The sequence below is a fragment of the Ictalurus furcatus genome, chromosome 2, assembly GCF_023375685.1.
Source record: "Ictalurus furcatus strain D&B chromosome 2, Billie_1.0, whole genome shotgun sequence".
In the NCBI taxonomy this organism is placed as follows: Eukaryota; Metazoa; Chordata; class Actinopteri; order Siluriformes; family Ictaluridae; genus Ictalurus; species Ictalurus furcatus.
In genome coordinates, this window is record NC_071256.1 from 37,970,285 (window position 1) to 37,983,138 (window position 12,854).

A 12,854-nucleotide genomic window follows, 5' to 3' on the forward strand; every position below is an offset into this window, starting at 1 on the left:
TGTTAGAACGAACCTAAAATGTTTTGCTGAGTCTCACTGATCGAATGATCAGGAGCTTCGAGAAGGAATGAAACATAAATCATGAATAATATTTCAGGGTCTGAGTAAAAAAAGAAAAAGATCACCACCCTCACTCCTAATAGTAGTCCCCAAATGGCTTTGCTCCTCATTTGCATAAAACTAAACTTTACTCAACTTTGTTGCGTCATGTGCCCTGACCACTTTGCATCGTTGATAGAAAAACAGATTCGTTCTCTTTTTTCACGTTTTTTGTTTTAAAATTGTGAAATGTAGCTACGCAGCCACTGACTACCATCTGTGTTCTTGGTGGAGACTCAGACTTCTGGACCTGACTGTAGTTTTCTCTGTCTCTCACTCCTACGTAGAAAGAGTGACAGAGCGAGTGAGCGAGAGAGAGAGAGAGAGGGGAAATAAAATGTGGACATGAAAGAGAGTTCTCTTTTTCCATTTGCCTCTTGGTTTCTTTCCACAGAAGCCGTTACTCACGTAGCCACAATCTGTTTACCACAAACCACAATGAAACACAACAACCTCAGTTTCTGGATTTTTTCCGTCAAATGTACCTGTTGCAATACCAGTTCCATAAATGCTGTTTTTTAAATTTTTTTTTATCTATCTATATATATGTATTTGTATTGTATCTATTATATACATGCTGTAAGTTATTACTGTTTATTAGTGTATAAGCATGAGTACCTGTGATATTAATATATTTCCTTGTAAATGTTCTGTATGGGAAACACATGCATCTGTGTAAGTTTGTAACTATGTATATATTTATAGGATTACGAAACACTCATACGTGGCCTCCGTAATCTGGAGTGTGTGTGTGTGTGTGTGTGTGTGTGTGTTTGTGTGTGTTTGTGTGTATGCGTATCTGTGTGGAAGAATTTTACTTAGAGCCTGCAAAAAACCAACAACTTTTCTTAAAAAAAAACAAAAACAAAAAAAAAAACACATTTGTTTGCTGAGATTTATAGAGTTTTATTCGACTCGGGCTATGTAAGTAAAAATATATAAAGGCATTAATAAATAATGAAGTGAAAGCTGAAAAAAAAGGTGTAGTATTTCTTTTAAGGAATTATCATACTAATATGTTTATGCTGATAATAAATTAATGAGGCCATTTTGTTATATTAGTCAATTGTTCATTAAGTGTAATTACTACTTATTAATGCATCGTCTAATTAGTAACGAGCAATTCTTACAAATTAATTACCGTTAAAGTTATTGTCATTAATTTATTGTTTATACAGGCCATAATTATCTGCCGAGTGCTTACAGTGATTACAGTGACAGCAAACTGACCATTTGTTCGTACAACTAAGTAATTTGGCAACTTGCCCGGATTATTCCCGGTGGCCATGCTAATGATCTGCTAATTAAGCTCATGTTCTGCTCTACCATAGCTCCATGTAGCAGGACTAATGCTTGACATGTAACCAACGCATGAGTGTTAGTCACTTTATTCATGTTGGTACTAGATAAAGGAAAACTTATAACCTATGACCAGTGTTGATGTTTCTTAATATGGTGGAACCATTTGGCAGAAGTTTAGCGGTTGATGCTAAGAGTAGTTACAGTGTACTTTTAGTCATAAAGTGTCTTTTCTCATTAATTTACCAACAGATCTGAGAGAAATGTTGACGTTCCTGACACTTTTGTTATGTTTCCACTGTCATTTTGCCTTTACATTGCCCCAGTATCTTGAGTTTATTTCTTTAGTTTTGCAGTGGAGCTAGCTAGACTAACTAAATAAACTACACCATGATGTCTCTGGAGGGCTGTTTTAAAGGCAGAACAAATATTATGTAACATATAAAATGCCTGTTTATAAATGACACTTGCGTTCACAATACTTAGAAGAAGAGAATTTTCATATCTCCATGGGAGCTGTGACCAATATGGTGGAAGCCAAGAAAGCTGCGTTAGCAGTTGATTTTAAGTGTAATCAAGTCTTGTCTAAGTAATTTTGCAGCAGATCTGAGAGAAATGTTGACGTTCCTGACACTTTTTCTTGTTTCCACTGCCATTTTGCCTTTTCATTACCTTGATGTCTGAAGTTTGTTCTTTAGTTTCGCACTGGTGCTAGCTAAATTAGCAAACAAGTAACATGAAGTGCATATACTCCATATTAGCATCGTGAAAACTAAAGGAGAGTGTGTGATGATTTAGACATGCTGTTTGCACAACACTAAAGCGGATGCTATAAGATTTCTTTCATTGTTAGCTAGATTAGCTATGTAGCACTAGCGCAAGATTAGCAGTCCCCTGAGGTAACTGTCAAGTAGGGGAGGGGGCAAAAAAATGAAAACCTTTTCATTTTAATCGTAATATTATTTTAGGACCACCTGAGTTAACCATACAATGCTAAACTGTGCGAATACAATCAGGACAGAGGCTAAATAAACTACACCATGGTGCCTCTGAGGTTTTAAAGGCAGTACAAACATTATGTAACGTATAAATGTTGGTTTATAAATGATACTTGTGATCGCCATACTTACGGCCAATATGGCGGAACCCAAGAAAGCTGCTTTAGCAGTCGATGCTAAGTGTAATTGTAGTGTAGTTTTAGCCATACAGAGTATTTTCTAAGTAATTCTGCAACAGATCTGAGAGAAATGTTGACGTTCCTGACACTTTTGTACTGTTCCCAGTCGTTTTGCCTTTACATTGCCTTGATGTGTGAAGATTAGCTAGTTCTTTCATTTGTGCTGGAGCTATGAGGCTACAAGTAAGATATGCTCGTCCTGTAGCATCCAGTCTAGCATTAAGCGTTAACGTGACAAAATTTTGATAGCTCTTAAGTAAGTTAGTGACTGATATCGTGGAACCCATGACAGTTAGGTTAGCGTTTGATGCTAAGTATAATTGCAGTTTTTCTCAGTTTTAGCCCAAACTGAGTCTTTTCTTAGGAATTTACCAACAGATCTGAGAGAAATGTTGACGTTCCGGATACTTCTGTCTTCTTTTCAGCGCCATTCGAGCTTTACAATGTGTGTTTAAATCATCTAAGCTGCATCATCTTAAGACAGTAGCTACTTTATGCTGTGTCTATATGTCCCAGTTGCATAGCAATAGTGTACTCTCTCTCTCTCTCTCTCTTTCACACACTCTCTCTCTCACACACACAAGCATGCAAAGACGCAGCATGAATTCTTAATGAATATATTTGCACATGTACAAATACCTTTGTTTTTTGTTTTGTTTTTTGTAAACATACATACATGTCCTCAGTCTTAGGGTTGCAGCGAATCAACAACGGTCATTTACACAGCGGAACACATACTTACGTACGCACACACGACACACGAAACCCGATACATGCTCTAGAGTCCCTCTGAGCGGATCACAAACACACCGAGATGACCTGAGGTACCGTTCAGGACCGCTTTATTTTTATTTTCACATCCTCCGTTATATATATCGTCAGTGGCTTTATGACTTTTTATTTCACAGGTGGCGTGTTCGATCCGAGTCGCCGTCGTCCTCGGCAACGTCTCGTTTGAAATCATAACACAAGTTTGTCCTCAAAATTTTTTTTTACACATTACAAGTAGCATACTTTCATATGACCATTTTTTTTTCATAATTTTTTTTTTTCCCCTTTTTTAGATATTTATGCTTTGAACTAGATAAAATCAAACTTACGGTCAGAATTAGGTAATAAATGAACATGTACATACAGTTGTTCGATACATACGTTAAAGAAAATAAATATAGTTCATACAAAATCAAAAAAATAAAAATGAAAATACACACATTTTACAAATTGTTCCCCAGGCTCTCGATGTCGTCGTATATTAATGTACACTTATTTTGCGTTTTTGAATTCACATTGTCACGTTGTCTTATTCCCCAAAGGTTTGAGTCGTTGTTCGATGTTCGACATGCATCGCAACACAGAAGAAACGATTCGCTTTCGGTACTCATATAGTTTTGCTCTCTCTCTCTCTCTCGCTCTCTTTTTTTTCCTCAGCGCTTTGCTCTTCGTCCTCTGTTATGGCTTGCGTGATCGCGTCTAAGAGGACGCTGCGGATGTTCTTACCTCTCTAAAACATCCCCTTCTTCTCTTTATATCTTTCCCTCTCTTTTTTTCCTCTTTCTTCCCATCTATTTGCTCTTCTGTCGCGCCTTAAAGTCTCGATTTTTCGCTTAAAACATACATAATCGAGTTACGAATCGACATCCATGCGGCTCTTTTACACACCGGCTCCCTGTTGAAAAAGTGCAGATAAAAGCTTCGCCTTGAGGGAAGTCCCGTAACGCTTTTCGGCACGAGGTTCCTCGCACGACGGGAGCGGAGATACCGCTGTCCGTCACGGATAACCTCTGACTCGCACTCGCTCTGCTGTAACGATGCCTTCTGTCTGCGCTAACTTCCATCCTGTCTGGGTGGAAAACGATAAAGAAACCCTGGGCGAGGAAGAAAACAAATATAATAAAGACGGCCCCTTTTTTTCTGAGGTGGTACAATCCGGCGAAATGCGCACGAGTGCACAGGGTTGGTCCAAATGAATGGAGCAGGGGGAGAAAGCGGCAGTTTCGATTAAACCGACGACTCGGAGACATCATGGCACAGAGAAAAAAAGGGACGAGAGAACGACAGAGCGAAAGATAAAAAGAGTCCTCCAGTCCCACGCCAGTCTGAGTGTCCTCATTGTCCTCATACGTCATACATTCGTCACGTCTTTAATCCTTAAGTTCTATTTCTTTTATTTTTTATTTTTAAAATCTTCTTCCGATTGCCACGGCTCCATCTTCTGTTATTGCAGAATGGTTCAGACCAGTGGGGTTTCTCTCTCTCTCTCTCTCTCTCTCTCTCTCTCTCCATGTTTTCGAAATGTATATAATCATTGCTTTTTTTTTTTCCCCTCTCGCCGTACAGTTTCCAGTCGTGTGCTCACAGCGCCCCCTGTAAAGAGACACAGAATGGCAACGTCAGCGCTCGCGTGACCTGGATTCGATTCATCGCCGCGTCGACAGCGATTCCCCTGAAACCAAGAATTCTTACAAGCCACTAAAGTTTTGAGCACAATTTATCACAACAACAGCGGAGAGAGCACAATGAGAGCGGCTCCAGGACGCAACGCCCTTTAGACATGTGGAAACTGTAGCCTGAGTCATTACGTTATTAAAGACTCATAAACAAAAGCCAAGCTTACAATCAAAGCATTCCTGTTACGCTTGTAAACGCAGAGTTCAAATCAAATCTCTCCCCTGTATGTGTGTGTGTGTGTGTGTGTGTGTGTGTGTGTGTGTGTGTGTGTGTGGTTGGTTTAACTGCACACCTTTTGAGGCCTTCAGCAAGAGTACGTTCTCACTGATGCTGACTCGCCCCTCGGAGACACTGCAGAGAGAGAAAGAGGTAAACGCCATGTTTATACGTGTTTCGCAATTAAAGGATGCGTCTCGAATCACATGCTATGACTTAACTGAGAGGACATACGAGATCGGTATGTCATAAACATACCTTTAAGTGGGTTTGTACACGAGAAACACCCCTGGGTATCATCATTCTTCTTTAAGAAACGACCCCTAAGGACCGCATCTGATTTACAGTCTTGAGCTAGTTCACTATCTGGGTTCTGTAGGTCATGTTAAATAAACTTCTCCTTACATATCAGCGATTATACACAGGGTTTTTAACCCATTAATGGAAACCTGCTGTTTAACTACTGTCCGAGCTGCTGTTCTAGAAAATTAATCGACAGCTTCTGACCAATCAGAATCCAGGATTCAACTGCTCTTAAGTAAGGATCTTAAGGAATCAAGTATGAATCCAAAGTCGTGACATCGAAAACTGTCCGCATACTAATGTCTAAGCTGTTCCAAACTCACACGGTCTAACCCCGGCTTAAAACGGCATCACGTCTAACAAAGACGTCCCGATTGTTGTACTTTTCGAGTCTGGTTCGTCTCGTTTGGCTCCAGTGATGCGAATGTATAACTGCTGAGTGTCGTACCTTCGCTCTGAACCTTCCGCAGGGTCACGGATGGAGTGGAGATGGCCGAGGCGCGGAAGTTAGCAGGCAGCGTCTCCGAAGAGTCTGACGTCACTCCTCTCAGGTCCTTCTCGCGAAACATCTTCCTCCAGGACGGGGAGCGAGTGAACGTCTTCGTGCCGTCCTGAGAGAGAACCGCAAATCCGTCAGCGCTTCGCGTGGGTCTCTGAGCTATGTGTTAGACTCTATCTCTGAACGAACGTGGAATCGGGTCGTTCGTTCAGGCAGCGCGTTTCAAACGTAACGAAAGCGTGCACAGACCAACTGCAGAACCTACAGGAACTTCTTGTTTCCATGTGAACGACCCATTTTTGTTCTCTTCAGAAATCAGAGTTTTCTGACAGCTCAGATTTCTTATTCTTTACCTTTAACTACACGGGCAATACTGCACACAATCTCACGCTGTAACTGTAAGCAAGCCGTGCTATCATTTACATATTATTAACCACTATCAGAGAATTTGCTTAAAGACAATGAAAGATATTTGTTGTTCCGTTGCTCAGGATTTTACTCCCAGTTGTACATAAAGCATAATATATTGGCCAATATAACTCATGTTATCTACATCATCATCATCATCATCATCATCATACGCGACGTTTGTCTTTTATGTAACGTGTGACGAGACGCTCACCTCATCCGGCCTCCTCTCGGTTCCCATGGCGATCAGGGAGTTGTACTCCTTCTCCAGGAGTTGGCGTGCCTGAGAAAGTGGAGAAAAATACAACAAGGTCCAAATATCTGGGTCTGCTTCTGGTAATCCTTCATCAATAAACATTTGCGCAATAAAAAAAAATTCAAATAAATAATAATAATAATAATGTCATTTACTGCATCATGAAAAGAAAAAAAAACCACAATGTGAGGTGCAATAGAGAGGCTGAGCTACTGTGGCAAATAAAAACAGCAGGTTGGGAACCATAGCATTTTGAGTCTATATAATTTGGACAATTGAATACCGATACTTTTTCCAAAACGTTTTTGATTACTTCCCACACTCCCAAAGTGAGACCAGAGCTGAAATTTCTTCTTAACGTTGTCCCAAGGATACGCAAACTTGTGCACACCATTATATGCAATTTATTTCTTTTGACTGACCAATCAAAACATTCACACTGCTCACAGAATTATACGTATTATACGACGGACAGGTTATACGTAGACAAACTAATCATGGACGAAACACAGAATAGGTGAACACAATAGGACAACACGCCGATGACAGGACAAGGGGCAGAGACAGGAAGGAAACGAGACATGGCGCGCTCTCTCTCTCACCTGTGTGTTCTGGTTGGGTATCTGAAGGAGTAGGGCCAGGTCGGTGTAGTCGAAGGTGTCGTCCAGGGCGAGAAGAGCTCCATGCACTCCGCTCTCAGCCAGGTTATCTGCGAATTCCTTCAGACCGATGGACTGCACCCAGCACATCACGCGCTCGTTCGACCAAACCATCACATCTGTGCATCAAAAAAACCTTTTTAGCTTAATTCGAGGATTTCCTGACCCATCCTTAACTCTGCTGTAAATCACCACAAGTATTCTTATGCAGCTTAGATAGTGTAACGCTGCATAAGAACGCTTTACGGAGTACATTAAAATGAAGCTACGTAAGAACAACTTATGAGGAACGGCAGATAACGTAAAGGTACACAACACTTGCCATGCACAACGTGTATCATAATACTACATTAAACAACGTACAGCAGATGTTGTACAGCTACATAAGAACTCTATGATGCACAGATGTTGTACAGCTACATAAGAACTCTATGACGCACTGCAGATGTTGTACAGCTACATAAGAACTCTATGACGCACTGCAGATGTTGTACACCTACATAAGGATTCTATGACGCACAGTTGTTGTACACCTACATAAGGGCTCTATGACGCACAGATGTATGGCTACATAAGAACTCTATGACGCACAGATGTTGTATGGCTACATAAGAACTCAATGACACACAGATGTCGTATGGCTACATAAGGACTCTATGACGCACAGTTGTTGTACACCTACATAAGGACTCTATGACGCACAGATGTTGTATGGCTACATAAGAACACTATGACGCACAGATGTTGTACAGCTACATAAGAACTCTATGACGCACAGATGTTGTACAGCTACATAAGGACTCTATGACGAACAGATGTTGTACAGCTACATAAGGACTGTATGACGCACAGATGTTGTACGGCTACATAAGAACACTATGACGCACAGATGTTGTACAGCTACATAAGAACACTGTGATGCACAGATGTTGTACAGCTACATAAGGACTGTATGACGCACATATGTTGTACGGCTACATAAGAACACTATGACGCACAGATGTTGTACAGCTACATAAGAACACTATGCCGCACAGATGTTGTGCAGCTATATAAGGACTCTATGACGCACAGATGTTGTACAGCTACAGACAAACACGTTGCAATGCTGTGCCTGTAACCTCACCCCTAAATTAGCCTTAGTTTGTTTATTTCTTTGCACTCAAGTTCCTGATTTCTTTCCTGCTGATCTGGACCACTTCCATGCTGTCTATCTTGTTTGATCTGGGCAGATTTATTTATTTAATTTATTTGGTTCTTTTTTTAGCCGAGTTCCTGTATCACGATGAGGTTTTGGATCGTACTTTACACTACCTCCATGATGTTAATAAAGCTTTTGAGCAGCGACTGACCTGAAGCCCTAATAGCTAATAGCGTGTTATTTGTTATTAAGACTAAATGCATGCTGGGTAACCTCCCTTCCGCTCTCCACACGCTCTCAAGTGGCTCTCAAGTGGCTCTTTTGTAGAGTTTCCTGAGCGATGCAGAGACCCGGCGGCTAACGTCTCTGTATCAGACTTTTTACACAATAGTACATATGAGAAAACATCTTTAAGTTTGGGTGTAACGGAAACCACTGTACATTTCCAGACTCAATCAGACGGCAGGAGAAGTTCCTGGATCCAGTTGCATAACTTACTGACAAATAATCATCAGACTCGTGTGAAAAATCAGTACTAAATTGTGCGTGTTATGCAAACTATTGGACCCCTGAACTTTTGAATCGTATGAGCGTGTGGGAATCTGGTGCAGTGTTATTTTTAACTGAATTCAATATTATGTATTTATGTATTCACTTAATTCACTAATTTATGAATTGAACAAATAAAGAAAATTTCCCAAATACTAGATTTACTACATTCCTATTAGATTTCTTTCAACGCTCATCATCTTCTCATTCGTATATTCGTATCTCATTCGTGTATTGTATTAGTTTTATTCTTCATTTTGTCTCTTGCTTTTACGTGGCATCTTTTAACATTTGAAAATAAAGAGGGGGGAAAATAACTTTATTTCCTTCTTCAGTCTGCATTTTCTATCCCTGACTTTATTTATTTTTTGTCAGGTTTAAAGGTGGTTTAGACACTATCAAACCCCCCCAAAACTCTCGGCTGCTTGTCAGATAATTGACTTGAGTGTGTGCGTAGATGAAGTTTGAATATAAATGACTTCCCCTGCATAAATACTGTCTTCGCATTAGGACTCAAAATCGCCAGTTCTTGAATCTGGCCCTTGGTGGATAAATGGATGGATAGAATTAATGGTGCGTTCAAGTCGTGTCAGAAAGATCGTATTTATGAGTTGAACGACACTGCAAAGTCGGGATTACGGGTGGGGAAACTCTGGATTTTCTTTGAGCCCGTAGTTGGAGGCGTGTCAGTAAGAAAACATAGTGGAATCGATTGATGTGACGTCCGTAGTTGACGTTAAATTTGTTAAAATTGAATGTTTACTCGCCTCAGAAGCTGATTTCTGTAATTATGTGTTTGGTTTATGCAGCAAGTTATTGAAATGCAAGCAAACTGGTTAACGTTTAAGCACCTTTAGGAAGGAAATGATTTGATTACTATATAATATTTAAGGATAAAGTTTACAGTGGCTTCATAAATTGATTCAAAACATTTTTTTTAAAAATGCAAAATATGCCTGATGCACATTCTTTGTTCTATATATTTTTTGTAGTTAATTAAAAGAAGGTACACCGCTATCTTGCTCCGACCAAAGTGACTTGAATGCACCTGACGTCGTAATTACGACTTCCCGACTCGTAAATACGAACTTTGCAGGAGGACTTGAAAGCATAGTAAAAAAAGATTGTGGTTTTGGTGAAAGCCGTTTTCATATTTTCGTATTCGGCGTGATGAAAGTCTGGTCTAAGGACATACGAGACCTTTATTCTGGTGTTGGCTCTCGTCTCTCTTCCTCTCCAACTCCTTCCGGTCGTAGTTCAGACGCTTCAGGCACATGATGCCGTAGTGCAGGCTCACCCTGAGGTCAAAAGGTCACAAGGGTCAACAAAATGAATCAAAGGCTAAGAAAGCTGCAAAGCATTGAGTTGCAAAGCAGCTGCTCATTATGGCCAGTCTGTTGCCTTTATCTCCTTTAGCTATATTCCTTCCTGTGAAAATGAGCATGGACACCACGCATGTGCTAGCTAAATCCTACAGCTAACAATTAAGATAGCACAAACGGTATTTACAGCCGAGCTAAAGGCGTAGTGAAAGTGAAAACCAGATAAAAACATGCGGAATATCAACATTTACCTCAGATATGTTGGTAAATTATCAGGAAAATGCACAGTATTACTACAATTAGGCTGTAAATACATTTATCATCAACGGCTAATCTAACTTTCAATGTTTTTGCTATACTGAGAAATTTCACCACTGCATCACAATAACAAAAAAAAACTTCTAAAGTGGTATAAATACCACAAGAGTGTTTTTTTTTTTTTACATGAAATCTTCTCGTAAACATGGTTACACGTGATCGTATTTTAATGTAGCATAAGACAGCCATGTCTATAAAGCTGCTTTAAGATGACTTGTATAGTGAAAAGGCAAAAAATCATGTTCCACAACATGGGTGTTGAAGTATTTGGATTTAGGCTGGCTGAATTTAATATTTAGATGCCACCGTGTATATGCAAGCTAATAGCTGAGGCTAACAATTAAGCTAGCACAAGTGAAAACCAGATAAAACCATTAGGAATATCAACGTTTACCTCAGATGTGTTGGTAAATTTTCAAGAAAACACTCAGTATGTCATAAAATTGCGCTGTAAATATAGTTAGCATCAACCGCTAATTTAACTTCAATTGGTTCTGCCATACTGGAATCGTCAGCGCTATGCCACAACATTGACTTCTGAAGTGGTAAACACTTAAAAAAAATAATAAATAAATAAAATAAATAGTGGATCGTTCCGGTGAAATCTTCTCGTAAACGTGATAATGACTGTGGCTAACGATGAAGTTAGCACTAGTGAAAATATGATAAAACAATCAGGAACATCAACATTTACCTCAGATGTGTTGGAAAACATGCAAGAAAAGGTTCAGTATGACTAAAATTACACTCATTTAGCATCAAACGCTAATCCAACTTTCGCGATGTTGAGAAACTCCTGCATCATGAAAACATGAATTTTAAAATGAGACATCTGACGTGTCTGTAAAGCGTTTAAGCCTTCATACTTCATGCACAGGGTTAAAGGTGTTAACGGTACCTGTGAAAGCTGTCCACCATTTTGAGTTGCCCACGCAGCTCTTTCTTGGTGAGGTGGTCCAGCATGCGGGCGTCCACCAGAGACTCCATGAAGTAGCTCCTGTACTGCGGCAGACCCAGACTGGGCAGCCAATCGTTCCCCACCCACTCATGATTCATATCACCGTAGGCCAGAATCTAACACACACACACACACACACACACACACACACACATTTGCATTAAAGAGTTTTCCACATACTGATTATCTGGCAAACATTTTCTCAGGATTATAAAAGACACGCAAATTTTTTTGTCTGTGTACAAACAAACAAAAATCCATATATGTGTTATATATAAATGTTTTGTCAGTAATCTATGATAATGCTAATTTATGTTAGCATAGCTATAACAAAAAAAAAATACTGGTGCCAAGTTTGGTGCAGGTTTAAACGATCAAGGTGGAAAATTACCGTAAATGCTAGAATAGCACAGCCACATTCAATGCATCAATGAATAATTTCCGAATTTGTTATCTCAACGAGAATATAACTGATTAATTAATGTTAACTCACACACAGGGGGGCACGTATCATCATGCATTACACTTTAAAGAAACTTTCATATTTTCCCAAGTATTAAATTAGTCAAATTTGGTACTAAAATTGATATTGAAAAGTCTTGATCCAAAGAATCTTTAAAAAATTATTTCTGCATGCACTATATTCTGTCATGTAATCTCTCACCTGTACATATATAACCTGATACGGTATATAACCTGGCTGGTGTTGAATTTAATCAACGCTACATGTCATTAAACATGGAAATAATTCCTTTAAAGTCCCCGTGAAATCGAAATTTTCACGTATGAATTTCGTATGAATATGAATGACAGCCTTGAGGTTAACTATAAGCTAGCGCGCTCCAAAACAAGGACAAAATCTGCATTTAGAAGCTTGAGGACATCATTCTGCACTTCAGCGTCTCGTCAGATTTTATAGTCCAATCAAATGCTCTCTAGAATCTGAAGTGTCCTGCCCCCAAACATTCTAAAAAATTTTTTAAATCATCTTTGCCGAACTTGCCGTTGTTGAGCGAGAGAAACCGTATCAGTAAGCACGTGTCATAAACGTGTCTTTGGCTGTCTGAGCACGCACGTTTTATTCCGTTTTATTCCGTTTTTCAAACTATCAGTCGGTTAAGAAAGAAACGGCGTGAATTCGTTCACTTGGAAGAAAGTACTAACTGCTGAGTAAGGCTCAGCCCAGGCTGTGAGGTAAGCTT

At 39.6% G+C, this 12,854-nt stretch overlaps 1 protein-coding gene across 1 annotated transcript in view; it reads right to left on the reverse strand.

The window, feature by feature from the left end:
• Positions 1-2,393: 2,393 nt before the first annotated feature.
• ppfia3 (PTPRF interacting protein alpha 3) overlaps positions 2,394-12,854 on the reverse strand; it is a 47,932-nt gene continuing 37,471 nt past the window's right edge. The window contains exons 25-31 of the mRNA XM_053618394.1: positions 11,593-11,768; positions 10,255-10,352; positions 7,308-7,483; positions 6,664-6,732; positions 5,991-6,153; positions 5,316-5,374; positions 2,394-4,939 (exon numbers count right to left, since the gene is read on the reverse strand). Of these exons, the coding sequence (XP_053474369.1) occupies positions 5,328-5,374; positions 5,991-6,153; positions 6,664-6,732; positions 7,308-7,483; positions 10,255-10,352; positions 11,593-11,768 (729 nt within the window). The 3' untranslated portion in view covers positions 2,394-4,939; positions 5,316-5,327. The remainder of the gene's footprint in view (positions 4,940-5,315; positions 5,375-5,990; positions 6,154-6,663; positions 6,733-7,307; positions 7,484-10,254; positions 10,353-11,592; positions 11,769-12,854) is intronic.